The sequence below is a fragment of the Corvus cornix genome, chromosome 2, assembly GCF_000738735.6.
Source record: "Corvus cornix cornix isolate S_Up_H32 chromosome 2, ASM73873v5, whole genome shotgun sequence".
Taxonomy (NCBI): Eukaryota; Metazoa; Chordata; class Aves; order Passeriformes; family Corvidae; genus Corvus; species Corvus cornix.
Genome location: NC_046333.1, coordinates 71,851,964 through 71,869,000, shown reverse-complemented (window position 1 = coordinate 71,869,000; position 17,037 = coordinate 71,851,964). Strand labels below are relative to the sequence as shown.

The following is a 17,037-nucleotide window of genomic DNA, read 5'->3' as shown; positions in this document are numbered from 1 at the left end:
AGGCTCTTTGGGGCCTCTGGGCAAAGTGCTGTTCCATATCCCTGAGCAGTTCTCCTTTATTCATGACGAATGGGTCCAGCATAATACACCCACTGGTCAACTCATCAATCACCTGGGTGAAGAAGTTGTCTCAGGACATTCTGCAGAAACCTGGACTGCTTGCACACAGACATATTGCCCTTCCAGCAAACATAAGAATGATTAAAGTCCCCCAAGAGTACTATGACCTGCGATCACAGGGTTTCCTCCCTAAAGAAGGCTGCATCTGCTTCATCTCTTTGAGCAGACAGTCTGTGGCAGATACCTAATGTGATGTCTTCTGTTGGTTTGTCCTCTTATCCTCAAGATCTCAACTGATTTGTCACCTGTTCCAAAGCAAAGCTCCACCTACATGTGCTGTTTATTTGCTAATCCACCTCCTTGCCTTCCTGACCTGGCTTTTGTAAGGGTCTACATCATTCTGCTGCAACATTCAGGTCATGTGAGCTGTCCATTTACAGCTTCACTAATTGCACTTTGAGAAGTACTTATTTGGAAGAAGTATCTTCTCAATGCCAGACTTGGCTGAAGTTTCCCATGAACATTTTTCTAGTTGAAGAGTCTTCCTCAAGAGGGTCCTGTTGAGAGATAAATGTATGACCTTTTATATTGCATCTACTGTCTCACATATCCTTGATTATCTGGTTATATAACACAAACTTCTGTTTAGAAACAAAGTTGGGGAACATGAGAGAATGGAAATATTTTTCCTTTTCCCAGCTTCTGATGTATAGAACTAAATGACAGGGGCATGAAAACAGATTAAAGACTCAATTAAACCTGTGGATATGAATTAGTTTCCTTTTTGTTAAGTCTTCATTTAAATCTGAATGTGGGTTCTCATTTGTTTTAGCGTTTGTCTTTATCCTCCCTTCTTCATCCCCCTTCTTCCTCCCTGACACACACACTTTTATATAGCATATAAAATTCATACACACATTTCAGGGTTTGATTGTCAGCATCAAGCACTCAGAATATCAAAGGGTCACCTTTGTCAGTAAGCAAAGGATGAGCATTTGCTTTCAAGTGCATCCATCAGGGAGTAGTCAGAAGCTGTTACTTGCCAAAGAAGCCTGATGTTTTATTCAACTATATCCCAGTAAAAACATTTCTGGATATAAGGCCAAGGTTTTGTTTTGTTTTGTTTTGTAGTTCATCTTTCAGATAGATTCCTCCTACCCCCACAGGAGAATAGAGGTTTTCTTGGAATTAGAAATGTATGTGCTCATATACCTTGATTAAGATGCTGTATTTGCTTACAGTTTAATTATGAAGCATTTTTAAAAGTTCATGATTCCAAAGAAAACATCTTGTCAGTGATTAAATAGATAATTCTGACCAGTGATAAAGAGTAATCAACTGTCCCTGGGTGACTTCCCAGAGAAATCAAAGATAAATGAAGCTGGATATACAATACAGACTGATTTCACTAAATCTACACATCACATAATTTAAAGAATAAGGCAAATATACTAAAATTATTATTGCCGTGCATGTTTGCTGAATGTACTCTTTAAAAAAAAAAATATTTTCTCCTAATCTCAGGAGAATACCTGCTGCCATTTTCTACTATATTATTCCCTTTTTAAATTGACTAATGCAGTACAGGACAGAGGTCCCATTATAGTCAGTGGAAGGATATTAGGCTGTTGGAATTCACTTCCTCTGACTTGGAAAAAAGCTGTAAAGAAAGTTGGTGCTCTTGAATTGTAGGCAATTCAATTGTAGGTTCTAATTGAAAAATGGGGTTTAGGCATGCATCCCTTCATGAACTCCATGTATTCCCATTGAATGTCATTACAAGTCAGGCACTTAATTTTCTTTAACCTCACATATGAAAGCACACATACTACTTTCCAGGGAATTTTTAAGATACCTCAAAATGCTACTTTAGCTAATATAGCCAACCTTGGAATGCAGAAACTCCCCTGCCTGCCCATTCAAACCTTTGGTGACAGTAACCTTCATCTGGGGCATAATAACAAAAACCTGAGAACAATTAGATTTTCTACCATTGGATTAAGGATAGGCCATCCCCCCACAATCTAAATACAGCAAGCTGTGGCAAAGCCACAGTATTGCTAATCTTGATGCCAGTTAAATGATGCACAGTCTTTCCATGAACTAACACAGAACAAATTACACCCAAGGTTCTCAAATCATGTTATAATCATTGCATACAGAACTGGACATTGTTAACATTTTACTTCAGGGAGAATGTAGAAGCATCAAATGGTGATCTGTCTAAGAGTAGGCAGGAGGACTGTGACAAAAACAGTATTAAAACCTGACAGTGTGTTTGTGGTTACAAGCCTGTCTTTCCCTTACATAGCTCGTGTTTTTGTCGAAGAAATACTCTTAAAGGTACTTCACTGAGTGAACCTTGTTTGTATTTTTTTTATATATACCAAGAAAATCATCAGTGATGTCTCAGACTAAGTTTCCCATTTAGTCTTTAAGTCTGACTGTTGAAGCCAATGACTGACTGCTCAGTTAGGGTGGTAGATTGGCAGTGGTGGCAATATCTGTCTCCTAATACGCCTCGTATAGCTCTTTCAAGCATTCAGAGGCTTGAATTTTCATTCCTGATCACTGAATTGTATACACTAGATAAAATAGTTTTTAAATCTATTCTAAACTTCTGCTCAGCTATTCAAGAGAGGTCTCCTAGTACCTGAGCTAGGTTGTGACAAGTCTAGAGTTGGCTAAGTCATTTCTACTTTTTAGTAAGTGAATGCTAATGTGTAAACTGAAGCAAATCCTCATGTCTATCAGGTCCTTTTGCTACTCCACAGTTGGAAAACACTAGCAAAAATAAATAATGCTTGCTTTGACAAAGAAATCCAGGTGATTAAATAGATGGACCAAAAGCATAAAACGGATTTTAGACTGCCTTGGCCTTCCTTGAGAGAAGAACAAGATCTCCACGCTTTTGTGAGGGTAATTGCAGAAGTCTGTATGATGATCTATTGTTACCAACACTACTGTTTAGCTGAAGAGAGCTCTTTGATCTTTCAAAGGCATACTGAAGCCCAACTGCTCTAAGTAAAACTGGGAAAATTCATATATACAACCCATGGATTTTTTTTTTTTTTTTTTAAGTGAGAGGTCGGTTATTACTCAGAGTCAGAATTGTTTTGAATTCCTTAGAGTCTGAAAGGAAGACTGCTTCTTTCTTAGTATTATACAGTAGTTCAAAGAATAGCAAGAAGTTTGATAAAAGGACATGAAACTCAAGGGCCCATATGTATAGGGATCAGACTTGACACCACGGTCTCTTGTTCCTTACAAATTAAAGACCTATTTGTCTTTGTAAAGGCAAACTTTGTAAATTCCTGCTATAATTTGGCTTAGAGATAAGAGGAAGAGGAACAAATAAAACTGCATTACCACAGAAATGCTAAGTAGCACTCAGTTCAGGAGAACATGGAGGTACCTTTACATGGTTTGTAGCTTTGCCAGATGCTCATTAAGATCTGATAATCAGTTGCCCCTAGAGAGAAGGGCCATCAGAATGAGGTACCTTGCTAGTTTGATGTACTGCAGCACAGGACAAAAGCTCTTGTGCCAGTATCCCTGTTTAATCACAATGAAGAGCAGAAGCAGCTGGGGAGCCCTAGAGGAAGAAGACTTGAGACGCCCCAGACAATGTGGAACAGATTGACATATTCCAACTGATTTTTTGCAAAGCTGATTAGCTGTGGCTGCATGTTTGCACTTCAGGTTAGAAAACCCATTTGTGATCTTGAAGGGTATGTAATAAAGGTGTGAGTCACCAGAGTATGGATGTTTATTCTTAGTTCCATGCATTTAAAAGAGAACAACAGGTTCCCAACCACACTTTGGGCAGCCTGTTCCTTAAACCAAGGATTCCAACATCAGCCAAACTGTAGTCCCTGTCTATCTCAGGCCATGTGGGCTCACATATGGCCCTCAAAGAAAGAGACTTCCAGCCGGCCTGAAGGGTGTGAGCCTGAGGTTCCAAAGTGAAAGAACACGTTACATCTTGTCTCTGGTCCAGTGACCAATTCTTACTCCTTTGCCCTTTATATCTCTTATCCTTTTTATTTTTTTTACTCCAACAGCCTATATTCTTATGGTAGTGACTTTTTTGTGTTCTATTTGTTTTGAAATCAAATGCCTCTGTCTTTTATACTTAGTTTGCCTTTCGAGTACCTGGTTGCTTCTGAATCTTGAAATATGCTTAGTGGTTTTTGTTCTGTTCATTTTCTGAATGTGTTCATCTCCACAAAACCAATTTTCGCCTCACTTAGTGTCATTCATTTATAGGGAACAGACTGGCACTGCTGCTTTTGAGAATGAACGTGAAAGTTCACTGACATTTTGATACTCTCAAGAAACAGAAAGACAACATCGCCGTGATATTTTTTTTAATTTCTCCTGTAATTCTTAATATCAGGACAATATGTTTTGCAGATGATACTGCTGTTACTGAACACTTACAGCTTTTTTCGCTGTTTGTAGTGGGTGCAATTTTAGCTTTTTTTTTTTTGTTCTTCCATCTCATGGCTGCTTTCTTCTTTCTTTTTTTTTTTTTTAAAGCCAATACTTCGGTTAAAGGGTACCCATACAGAATATTGTTGTTTTACCCTTTGCATGTTATGCACTGAGGTGGTTATCTTAATAAAGCATTTAACTTATGTTTTAATAGTTCAAGTATGGAATTCCCATATCCTGTACTGTTTTTTATTAGTAATATTTCAATATTTACTGAGTTTTTCTGCTAATCTGCCTGTTTGCATGGAACCAGGGCTGATACGCATTTTGTAAACAAGGTGTCTTGCAGATATGTTCTTTCTATAAAATCACAGCCTGCTATGTATTATTATATTAATAGGATTCCACAGCAGAGTGAGCCAGGTTTTGAGGTATTCTTGGGTTTGCTATACTAACTCTTATGGATCAAAAAAGTAAGCACAATCAAATAGACATAGTATATATTTCAGTAACTCCAAAGAAACCAACACCCTAAAATGCAGGAACCTCCTATAATCTCAGTAATTCTTCAGTGCTATATTGCATTAATTTTTATAAATTTAATATTTTCAATCAGGAGTTCGACTACTCGATCCTGGTAAATCCGTTCCAACTCAACATATTCAGTAATTCTATGATTCTTGATTTCAGTCTTATCCTTTATTATATAATATTTTTCTCATAATATTTACTCAAATTATGAGAGTAGTAAAAGAGAGCTATTTAAAATGGAAGGAATAAAAACAGGAAAAAAAGGCAATATTCATGAAATAAGAGTTATTAAGAAAAAGATCTAATAGACAATGCATGGTCATAAAATGGAAAGAGAAGGAGCAGGAGAAAGAGAAAAATCCTGAGTGTTTTAGTCAGGAAGAACTAGTTTGATACTGCAATGAAAATAGCAAATCTTTGTACAATCTAACGCAGATTGTTCCAGGATCTATGTGTGTTGTTACAGACAGAAGGCCAATTGAAATGCAGCATTTACAGAAAACCAGCTAGGAGCATCAGCCCTTCTTATCTGGCCTTTTCTTCACTGGCTCTTTTTGGAATCCACTTTACTTGAAAACAAGATACTGATGTTTCCAGGTTTCCAGCTGAGGACTCAGAAGTGCCTATTTTGCAAGCAAAGGCTGTATATAGGCTGGGAGTCTAGCAAAAAAAAGAGAGCATATGGAATTGTTATCTATAAATGCAGGATGAGGAAGAATATATGTATGTGGGAGGAAGCTCTTAAAACAGAAAAATAATGCTGGCACAAAAACAGCACATCTAGTTCGGCAAACAAGATCTTTTCTGATCTCTATAGCAGCACTTTCTTCAAACTGGAACTGTGTACCTGTTGCACCTCTTTCTTTGCTAGGCATGGTGAGAGCCAAGCAAGATAAAACTACATTAAAAACCTCAAGCACTCAGGAATCAGTCACACTGAACCATATTCAGGTTTACTGTATTAACTATAGTACAGGAACTGTACTTACCATACTAAACTAATCACTTACTGTAGTTAGCCAATTCAATTACTCTGTAAACTGTGACATCTGTAAGGTCAAGAAAGTAATTAAAAATGAAGACTGCTGATTGTTTAGGATAGCAGATCTCAGGTTAGTGAGGAGATACAAAAGAGTGATAATCTACTTTAGGTACCTATGGTAACAGTTTAAATACAGCCCCTGTGTAAAAGCATTACTCCTGACAGCTGTACATCAGGAACCATGGTGCCGTGATCAGATAGCACTGGGTCTGTTCACATTTCTTTTTAATCTTGTCAAATACTTTTAATTGGTTTACTTTCTTTGAAAGTGGCAGTGTGAATCTTTCTTCAAAGTCTGTTTCTTGATTTTTGAGGCTACAGAGTATAAATCTTACTAAAATCTTCAAATTTCTTTATATAAGAGTGGAAAGGAATCATCTCTTCTAGTTTCTGTAAGCACCAAGATTTGGAATCACTGTAGCATCTTTCTCCCATTGTCTTCCAAACTACTTTTAAGCATCTAGCTATCTGATCATCAGCTTCAGCAGTCTAGCCTCTATCTCTGTCCACTGGCCTCCTCTAAATAGTTCTAAAGCCATTAACTTATTTCAGTTAATTTTATAGAGGAATAAATGTGTCAAAATCATTAATCTCATGTACAGTTTGAAGAACAGTAGCTACATCAGGCAAATAAACCTACTTTTTGCCTTGACTGTCTGGTCAGCTGGCTGTTCCATAGATACACACATAAACCACCACCAACTATGGTCCATGATGGTTCTTCTCCAGGAAGCATGTAGGGAACATGAATAGTACCATTTTGCAGTTTCTAGAGGAGAGAATTTAAAGACAAGGGCCAGAACAGGAAGTAGCCAGCACCATGCAGTGAGGTGAGTGATATGAGGGAGACAGGAGGCTTTGGCTTAGGGCTAAATTGGATAGGGAGGTTATGTGGTGTAGGGAAGGATCCAGAGCTTAGCTTAAAGGAGACCAAAACCACCATGGCTCACACATCCACAGGAAATCTGTCATTTCTGGTGATGCTGGATCTCTTCATGGACCTTCTGAAATATCTTTTGGAAGAAAGGATCTTTTATGTCTTGAAATAAATTATTTGTGTATGTGTTTGCCCATGATATATTTTGTGTATATGGAGGTATATGGAATCCATATGTAGTGTTTGGGGGGGGGGGGGGATTGTGCATTGGAAAGAAGTCTATACCTAAACTTCAGCAAAATACATATAAATATTACCTAATGCACAAAGCCAGTGACATTTTCCTCTTAACACAGAGTCACCAAGTAGAGCAAAAAGGTTTGGTGCTGATTATTTGAGGATACTAAAGGAGTTGGTTATTATAGTAATTAAGGGGTTTTGTTGATGCTATAGGGGTAAAGAGCCCCAGGAGAGCCAAGGAAGAGTGTAAGGTTGTTATTACTCTTACTATTACAGTATTAGCAGTCTCTTTTTGCATGCTTTGTTTTTTCTGAATGCTTCGGTATTGTGCTGTGAAACCTCACACAATACATGTAGTTGAATTTGTTCATTATTAGACAGTATTTTGGTGTTCGGATATATTAAATTTGGAGCAAAATCATGTGCTATGAATACTCACAGGAGTAAAAACATGATTCTCTATGTTAGCCACCTACCAACTGCTTGCTTACTATTTTAATAGTTGATCTCCATTAATGTGTTAGGAAACAAAAATGTGACCACACCAACTCCAGAATATCAAGTCCCTCGTAAAAATAGAAACAAATAATAAGATGCAACAGGCAGTTTATTTGTGGATAATTGTGGGTTGATGGTTCAGTGTGTACATCCCAAGGTCAGTTGACTTTGATCTTTGCAGAGATTCAGTAACTGCTCTGAAATTCAGTGACAAGCATGTTATATTCACAAAAGGAAAGGGAACTTGGTCTGTAGGGTGAATAGAAAACCATTTTACCCACTGAATTGCCAGGTATCGTAACCAGCAATATGACATTAGTGGGAGCTAAACTGCAATTTACAGCTGTCTTTCATAACCTAAAGCCACTTCATGAATGAGATTAACTATGCTGTTTAAATCAGCGTTGCAGAATGAGGTAGAGGAGGGGTGTTATTTAACTCTGGAGAATAGCCATGGCCTGCAATTTCAGTTTTTTGGAATTTAATTACCACAGCAGTAGAAGTACATTTTCAGTAGAACCTTGTTACAAATATCCGTACTAGGAAGCCGCTTCTCTCTGGTGTATTCCATTTAAACACACAAGAAAGTTAGTGGTTAGTCTTAACCTATTAAAACATATGGGGTCTCACTTCAATTATTCCGTTTTGGTCCTGACGTTTCATAAAGTTTCATATCAAGGTGAATTTAGCATGTTGAGAAAAGGGCCCAAAATTCAGGGCCCAGCCCTGACTGTCCCTGTCCCTCTGCCCAGAGCCCAGGACCCCAAGTCAGCCCCATGGCCCTGCCCCAGAAACACCACAGCAGGAGCAGTCTCCAGCTCCCCACAGCCCTGCCCAGGCATCACAGGAGGTGCCCAGTACCCAGTACTGGGGCTGTCCTGGTCACCTGTGGCTGCCCTGCTCCTGTCTGGGGTGGTGGGACAGGCCATGGCTGCCAGGCCTTGCCATCGCCCACCTGGGGAGATGCTATTCCCTGCACCACAGCAGTTTATAGTCCTGTTGCAATAGCACTTGGAAGATGCCCTTAAATTCTTCCCACGTGCTTTGCTGAAGGAATTCCTGAGTGTGTAGAATGGGTCCAACTTAATTTTTTAAATCCTGGTAAAGTTTTCCTGGAGTATTACTTTAAAATGAAGCAATGCTACCTGTTGGAGATGAACATAAATGCTGTCAATATATTCAGTCCAGAAAAAAATAAAAAAAAATAAAATGTTCATGTAAAAGTACTTTGAGCAGATATTTCATGTCCCTTTTTCTTGATGTCGTGCTGAAGACAGTCCATCTTCCCTTGGATATTCTGGAAGGGTCTGCCAGAGATACTGTGGAGAACAAGGCTACTCTGGATTGTGGCTAATTTTGAGAAAAAAAAACCCCAAACCAAAGAACGACCAGCTCTTACTTTAAAGTTAGTATGTATATGACAACAAGCAGAATGTCTGATAAAAGGAGCTATTGCTGTAGTCCTGAGGGCTCTTAAAACACCTCTTCCTTCAGGAGGAATGAAACCTTCCCCATGTCCAGGCATATGTATTTGAATGGTTTGGGCCAGGACATTTGGGAGGAACAGGAGAAAGATAGGGGCTGGAGAGTTTTCTCTGACTGTAAGTCATTAAAAGCAAACCAGATGGTTCACTTTACAGTGGTATTAAAGCAAAATGAGTAAAAGTGTGCCTAGGGCATAGTAAAATCTTTAATTTGTCATTTATCCTCAGCCTTAGCCAGTGATTGATGGACAGTGTTTCAAGATTGTCCAGATTAGATTCTGAATGAATCAATTTATTATAATATTAATACAGTGCAATTGCTGATGCATTTACTTTTTATTGCTCTTCACCATTTTGCTTACCTTTTGGGTATTGCTCAGTTCAGCCACCAGTTGAAATGAGCACCCTTCAGTAACACTTAGTTCCCACGGAAGTAAAAATTTTGTCTTAAAGTGGAGTCTTTAAAATATTGGCTGAAGTAACTTTGTCTTGAGGAATGGTAATATGATACAGCCCAGATTATGTGAGTGCTGTCTCCCAAACATTTTATTCTATCCTGTGACTATGTGCCATGGCCCTTTTATTTGACTAACTTCATGCAGAGCATAATGGACACTCTTTTGCAATATGGGTGAGTAAACAGAGTGAAGCTATAATATCTTGTGTTGGCTAGCAACAGTCCTGCTAAAAGCATCTGCGGTATAATTTATGCACATACTTCATTACAGCAAACTTTCTTTGCAATGAGGTGTCTGGGTAGTGAAAAATAACTTCAACTTAAAAGGAAAATGGGGTTGTTATTACCATTCATTTCATCCTCATAGCCTCACAGTGGTGCTAAGTTTTATATACAAAACCCATCAACTGTATTTTTAACTACATCTCACCTCCAGGCCTTTCATCAAGACTCAATTTGCACTATTTTTTTTCCTTTAATTTTATTTGAATTTTTTTTTTTTTTAACCTGGTAACAGTAGCAATTTCCCTCTTCATACAGGTCACACAAAGAAAATATTACTTCCAAGATAAACTGATACTTAAGAAAAAGTAAAAGAGAAGATTGTCTTTACCTGGGTAGAACTTTTCTACCAAAGAAAGAGTCAAGGACAGATAAAGTAATCTAAAATAATAAATCTTTCTTCTTTTTTTTTTTTTTTATATTTTCCTCACAAAGGAATGTTGCATATTTATTATCTTTGAGAAATGTTTCTAGAGATCTGCTTGGCTTTTTTTTTTTTTCTGAATAGAAGGGAAAAAAATCCAAACTATTTTGGTAATATAGTCATTGTCCCAGGAATTAAGCAGGTGATACAGGTCTGTCCCACAAGTACTTTATGGTGACAACTATCCTCCTTTACTGTAATCAAATAAATTTCAGTCATACTTTTAGAGACCCTTTGTGAACCAGGTTCATGAGGCCACACGTGATGATACGCAGTAAGTTCATTGTTGGTTTGAAGAACAAGCATTCAGCCAACCTTAACTCTCTGTGACACACATGTAGGACATGACCTCCCCCAGGTCAAGTTCTCACAGTAAATTATCCACGTACAGGCTGGCTAACTGAGCACTTAGTTTGTAGGAAAGCTGTAAAACTAAAGATACCCAAGTTGGAAAGGTTTATGTCAGAAGGAGCTTTTTTTTTCAAAAGTTAGTGATTTAGATGGCGGTCTAAAGATTGAACCTTGGATGAGGATCATCTCATTCTCAGTGTTGATGGCACTGAGATATACTTTGTCTTGGTATCCAGAATCACAGTGGGTCTTACACAGGTGGGTTAATTTTGGAGGAGAAGTGGAAATTTAATAAACAATTGACATGAAAATACGAAGTTTCCATTTTTAGTTCTTTAAGTAGTCTAGGCTAGTTAAAGAATATTATGGAAAACTATTCCCAGTGGTTCCAACACCTTTTCTATCTTGACCTTTTTTTGCTGCTTTGTTCGTTGAAACCAAGTTTAATTAAAATGGTGACAAAAATGAGCTTTGAGAGTTCAGCCTTTACCAAGTCTCAAAACAGCACACTATTCCATGACTCATATGAATTAATAATAGTCTGTTACTGAGGGCTGTTTTTGTGCCATTCTGATACAGACAAACAGGCTTTCAAGGCAGACAGAAATTGAATTTTTGATGTGAAACAATCATAAAAATACACAGTTTTAAAATAAAATTATTTTCATGCCTTTTCTGTTGCAGGTTGCCTTTAAGGAAAGTTCTATTCAAACAACCTATTGAAATTGCATCCTGCAGTAGACTTCTAGTCTGACTTCTGAACAAGCTGGTCTGATAGATGTTTTTTAGAGTCTGAAGCTATGTCTAGTAAATAATGTAATTCCTCTAGGCCCCCCGGCCAAGGAAATTGGCTAACTGAATAGGACTCAAGAGACCTGAACTCTATTCCAAATTTCAAGACTAGCCTTCTGGGAAACTTTGTTATCCAAAAACAGAGCAAATGGTATTGACTGGTTTTGTGAAGGGATGTGAAATCTGTTTATGAAAAATTCTGCACAGAACCTAGTTATTGCTATTCTTATTATCAAGAGAAAGGGCTCTGTGCAAAATTACACAGAATACCCATTTTCTCCCTGAAGGAGAAAATTAAGAAGAGCGCTTCAGCATGTCTGCTAATGATTAACCATGCCAAAGTTACAATATTTTGCATTATTGGACAGTCTTGGAATGTGTGGTGACAGAGAGTTTTACCCTTAAAGGCAGAGTTTTTGCATGGAGAATGCTTTCTCTAGGGATCATTGGCATATGCACACACAGTGGAGCTCTGTGCCACCAAGTGTGTTGTCTGTGGATTTCTGATCTGAGCAGAAAGTTGGAGGAATCCCAAAACATTGACCATATGGTCATGCTGGAGGCTGCCCTTCCAGCATGGTAGGGGCATAGCCAGGCACTGCTGGAGTCTATGCCAAGATTTTTAAATCTACAAATCTTTCTGTCCTTTGCATGCTATCCAGCAATGCTAAGTGCTTTGCAACACGCTCAACCAGGGGTTTTTTTTTCTAACTTTTATTGAGGAAAAGAGAAGCAAAGAGCTGGTTGAGAAAGTCCAGCTCTTCTGACTCATAAACATGTTTTCTCTATGAAAGAAATTATTTCCAGGAATCTGCTGCCTAACAGGTTTTTTTTCTCCATTAGTTTCAGTACCTATGCTCTTTGGAAGCCATTTTAATGTTTCATTTTGTTAAATTTTTATTTTCTGTAACAATAAAATAAATTGTAGTTGAGTAGCCTGCATTTTAAGGCCGGGGGAATAAATAAGGCTTTATCGAAGGAATGCCCATAGGGGTATGATTTAGTCAGTTACATGTTTTGTGCCACTCAACAGCATTTCAAGAGATGTGGAAATCATCTGGGGAAATAAAAGATGATGGTTTGGGCAGCTCATGCTTTGTATGCTAATTGCCATCATTCTCTTCTTTCCCTTTCCCCCACCATGTTTCAGCTTTGTCCATGCCCCTTTGGATAAGGCAACTGATCACTTCCAGTGCTGTAATGGTCTATTATACCTGCCTGCCTCTGCCCTTAGTTTGCCAGATCTGTGAATGCATGTATTTATCTGCTGTTTGTATATGTGTTTGATAGATTACTTTATTGTACACTATGTGATATATTACATAATGTCCATGGGGCATAAGAGCCAAGCACCCGGAATTTAAACTCAAGAAATAGCTTGACTGGCCACTTTTTAATTCTTTGCTTACTTCAGTTCCCAAATCCACTGGTTTTCCACTGTAGGATATCATTGCCCTATATAATATTCCTAGTATTCCACCTAAGCCACTAGCATTTGGATTTGATTGATGTATATTTAGCTTGGGAAATTGGTCTGCAGCTTCACTTTGTGGTTATCCTCAGGCAATTTCTTACAATATTGCAGACCATTTCAGTTCTGACATCAAGACACAACTCTATCTACTCACTGCTTCTACTATAGTATCAACTCATTTCCCAAAAGCAGTGTACAGCCTTCTGGCTGAGTATTACTGATAGGAAAGCATATATCATGATATCAGTTAAAGTATCTAGAATTGTGTCCCAAATATTTATTTATTTATTTTCCTTTCTTTTTTTTTTTTTTTTTTTAATTCCCATTTCACCACCAGCTGCATTCAGACCAGGATAAAGGAGATGGATCACTTAAATACATCCTTTCTGGAGATGGAGCAGGAGACCTCTTCATTATCAATGAAAACACTGGTGACATCCAGGCCACAAAGAGACTAGACAGGGAAGAAAAGCCTGTATACATACTCCGTGCCCAGGCTATAAACAGAAGGACTGGAAGACCAGTGGAACCAGAATCTGAGTTCATCATTAAGATCCATGATATCAATGACAATGAGCCAATGTTTACAAAGGACGTTTACAATGCCAGCATTCCCGAAATGTCAGATGTTGGTAGGTGCTAACTAATAACTGATTTCAGTGTCTGGTCTGGCGTCTTTCTGTGGAGTTATTGAAGAGCCCAGAGTTTACAAGTGTTGAAGAGAGACATCTGCTGTTTGAGTCTGGAGTAATAGCACCTCAGACATTTAAAAAACATAAAAATCCAGGAAAATAGTGGCAACGATTTGCTGGAATAAGAGGTGGCAGCTGGGTATGCTCCCTCTGTTTTAGCACAAAAAATACATGTTGATACTGTCTGGTTTAACGTCAATGAAAGTGAGTCGAGCTCCTTTACACAACCCCAGAGTTTAACACACATTGTTAATATGGTTTAGTAGCAGTGTAGTAATACGGTATTCCATGGTCACCTGTGTCAATGCCACTTCTAGATCTGTTCAGCAACCCTTCTTTAGTTCAGGAAAGTAAACAAAATGGAAAAGGGTAGGTAGAGAAGGGGTTGTACACATTTCTGTCACCCACTGGTTCTCAGATATGCCATTAACTTCCTATAACCTTTGTTGTTCTTTCCATTCAAAAAAAAAAAAGAGCTCCAGAGTCCCTTGAAGTCCACTGAAATATTTCTATTGATTTAAAATATATTGAGCTGTAAAAATCAATTAAGACAAGAAAAAGAACTTCCTTGGAAAATTATTTTAAGATGGGATCTTTTCCTGAGAAGTTGACAGGTTTTGATTCTTTGATTCTTAGGGAGATGATTTTGATTTCTTTGTCAGAGAGCAATGGATGGTTGAATTCCAAGAAGCACATTTCTAATTTGAAATAATGTCCAGGGAGAGAAGCATTAATTAATCATGATCAAGAATGAGATTAAAATAAAGCTCAAGCAATATGAAAATAAAGACTTCGGGGCATACTCTCTCCCCTCATTCATGGGACTTGTCATGTGGATGAAAACTCATCTGGTGAAGTGAGAACCTAGTATTCACATTTTAATATGTGAACACCGTATTCACAAATGGTTTTAAATGCCAAAATCTAAGCTAACTTTTTGTTTCTTAACACTTTGCCTAGGATTCAACACCATTTCTTTCTCTAGAAGACACATGAAAAACTGTATTTACATTCCTCTGTCAAATACATTACGAGCATGAGTAAATTTGCAAAAGTATATTCTAGACCTAGATTCAGATTCCGAATGCTTTCAATATCTGGAGAAGGGTGCTTTTCTGTTTCCTTCATGAGAAACACGATGAAGGATCCACATATCAATAACTGTGTGTTTGAATGAGTTGAGAATAAGACAGGTATCATTTTGAGTTTATGTCCTTCATGAACAGAGAAAATTCTACAAAATAAGATATTTCTAACTTCCTGCCACAAGTCTAACTTGAACATGAATTATTTTTTTCTCTACATCATAAACTGCCTTGGCCGTGAAAAAACCTAATAATTTTTATTTTTTTTTAATATTTCATTGCAGGTACCTTTGTTGTGCAAGTCACTGCAACTGATGCCGATGACCCTACTTATGGCAACAGTGCTAAAGTTGTCTACAGCATTCTCCAGGGACAACCATATTTCTCCGTTGAATCTGAGACAGGTCAGGGGACCTTATCTGTCATTCTCTGACAATATCTGTAATTCAAAATGACATGCTAAGCCAAGCTAGGATATATTAGTAAAAAAACTTTGAAGAGATTACATCTTACTCAGTGCAAAATCTGACAAATTTAATAGAGTGATGCTTCTGTAAACATGACAACTACAATATTTTAATCTTACCAGCAAAGTCTAATAAATACAATTAGTACTGGATGTGAATCAGTTTTCAATCATTTTTAACAAGCAGTGGGTACGGACACTGCAGTGGATGCTTAAATTAAACCAAATAGGTTGGCTTTTAGATGAAAGAGAGCAACAGGTGGGTGTGGAAAAAAGTGCTTAATCCTCATAGATCTTGATAATGGCTAAATTAAGACTAAGGGTTTGTTCAGGTGAGGTTTTTTTCTCCGTCTGCTTCTTCAAAACTTGTTTAAAGTAATCATAATTTCTGTACATCTGCAACATATCACTTTAATGCTAATTTTATGAAAGAAATCTTAATTAAGAGTAATGATGGAAGAGGTAAAATTGACTGTTGCACTAAACTAGAAGATCACAAATAGAATCCCAAAGTTCTGAGTTCTGTTTTTGGAAGATGTTTAAATTATACACAGTGACTCGAATTTTTAATGGTCTGACTAACAGACAGCTTTGGAACCTGTGCATGTACAACATACATATTCTGTCTGATTGAATCTGGTGTACCATTGACTACCTGAGAATATAGGTAGTCTCTTCCCAAGCTTTCTGACTAAGTTTTCCAAAAAGAAACAAATAATCTCAAGAAACTCCTTCAGTGGAAACATCCACTGTGTTAGGTCGCTGGAAGCTTGGGAAATTGGTTCTCCTCAGCATGCTTACAGGAAAGAAATAGATTATCCCAGGCAATCAGGTTTAGGATTGTTTCTTACATAAATCTTAGAAGCTCAGGCAGGGAGAAGGAAAGAGAGACTGTATGTCTCAAACTGAAACCTGAGCTGAAAGGGTGTGCACAGTTCTGAAAAGGGAGAGAGGCAAGTTCAAAGGGAGCTTCCCTTCAAGCACAAGGTATTGGATAACACAAGCCAGGATTTTTGCACTGATGCACTTTTTCTGACTTTGACAGTACAGTATGTGCTCTTCCAGACTTATAATAAGGATAAAGTAGCTGGGAGTTCACCACTAATAAACTTCTATCGAGAGGTTTTTATGGGGCACGGGAAGCTAAGTAAACCACAGTCTTGATCTTCCTGCCATGGAAATCAATTGCAGAACTCCTAGAGTGAAACATGTCCCTTTCAAAGCCACTGTGAATTTTGTCATGGATTTCCGTACTTGAATTTCACCCCTTTTGCCTACAAAGGAGTCAGTTCTCACCTTAAGAGACCCAGTGAGAAGGCAAGCATTTTGCTTCATGGTAAATCTGAATGATTGAATTTCAATAGGAGTTGGCTTTATAACTGATACTTGTGCCTTTGAAGAAGGAAGTGACTGGCAAATCGTTTCAATCGATGTATAAATAGAAATATATATACTCAGGCATGTTTGGATGCTCATAGTGTTCTTAATTAATTTTGCTTCTTCCATTTAATGTTGTTGCACTCTTTAATGGTGTCTTGCTGAAGTTAGCTCTTCTTTTTTTTTACCACATCTGTCAAAATAATGAACAAACAGCTTTTTTCCAGTTCAATAAGAAATTTTAGCATGGAGCTGAAAGAGGGTAAATAGTGATGTAAAATAACACAGCTCACAAATAACTAGAACATCTTTCTGTGGGTACCACTAATACTGTGTCTGTCACATAGGCAGTAGCCTGAGATGTGGCATGACAAGTCTGTAATTTAATGAACCATCTCATAACAGTAAATATTTGTACTGGACAAAGTTTACTTACTACACAGAGATTGTTTCGTTCTTTTAATAAGA

General features: G+C 37.7%; 1 protein-coding gene across 3 annotated transcripts in view; it reads left to right on the top strand.

Annotated features, from left to right (window-relative positions):
- Positions 1-17,037, top strand: part of CDH6 (cadherin 6) — a 103,592-nt gene that overhangs the window by 60,944 nt on the left and 25,611 nt on the right. For all 3 annotated transcript variants that reach the window (XM_039548900.1, XM_019286282.3, XM_010400168.4), the window contains exons 3-4: positions 13,287-13,581; positions 15,011-15,130. In XM_039548900.1, the coding sequence (XP_039404834.1) occupies positions 13,287-13,581; positions 15,011-15,130 (415 nt within the window). The remainder of the gene's footprint in view (positions 1-13,286; positions 13,582-15,010; positions 15,131-17,037) is intronic.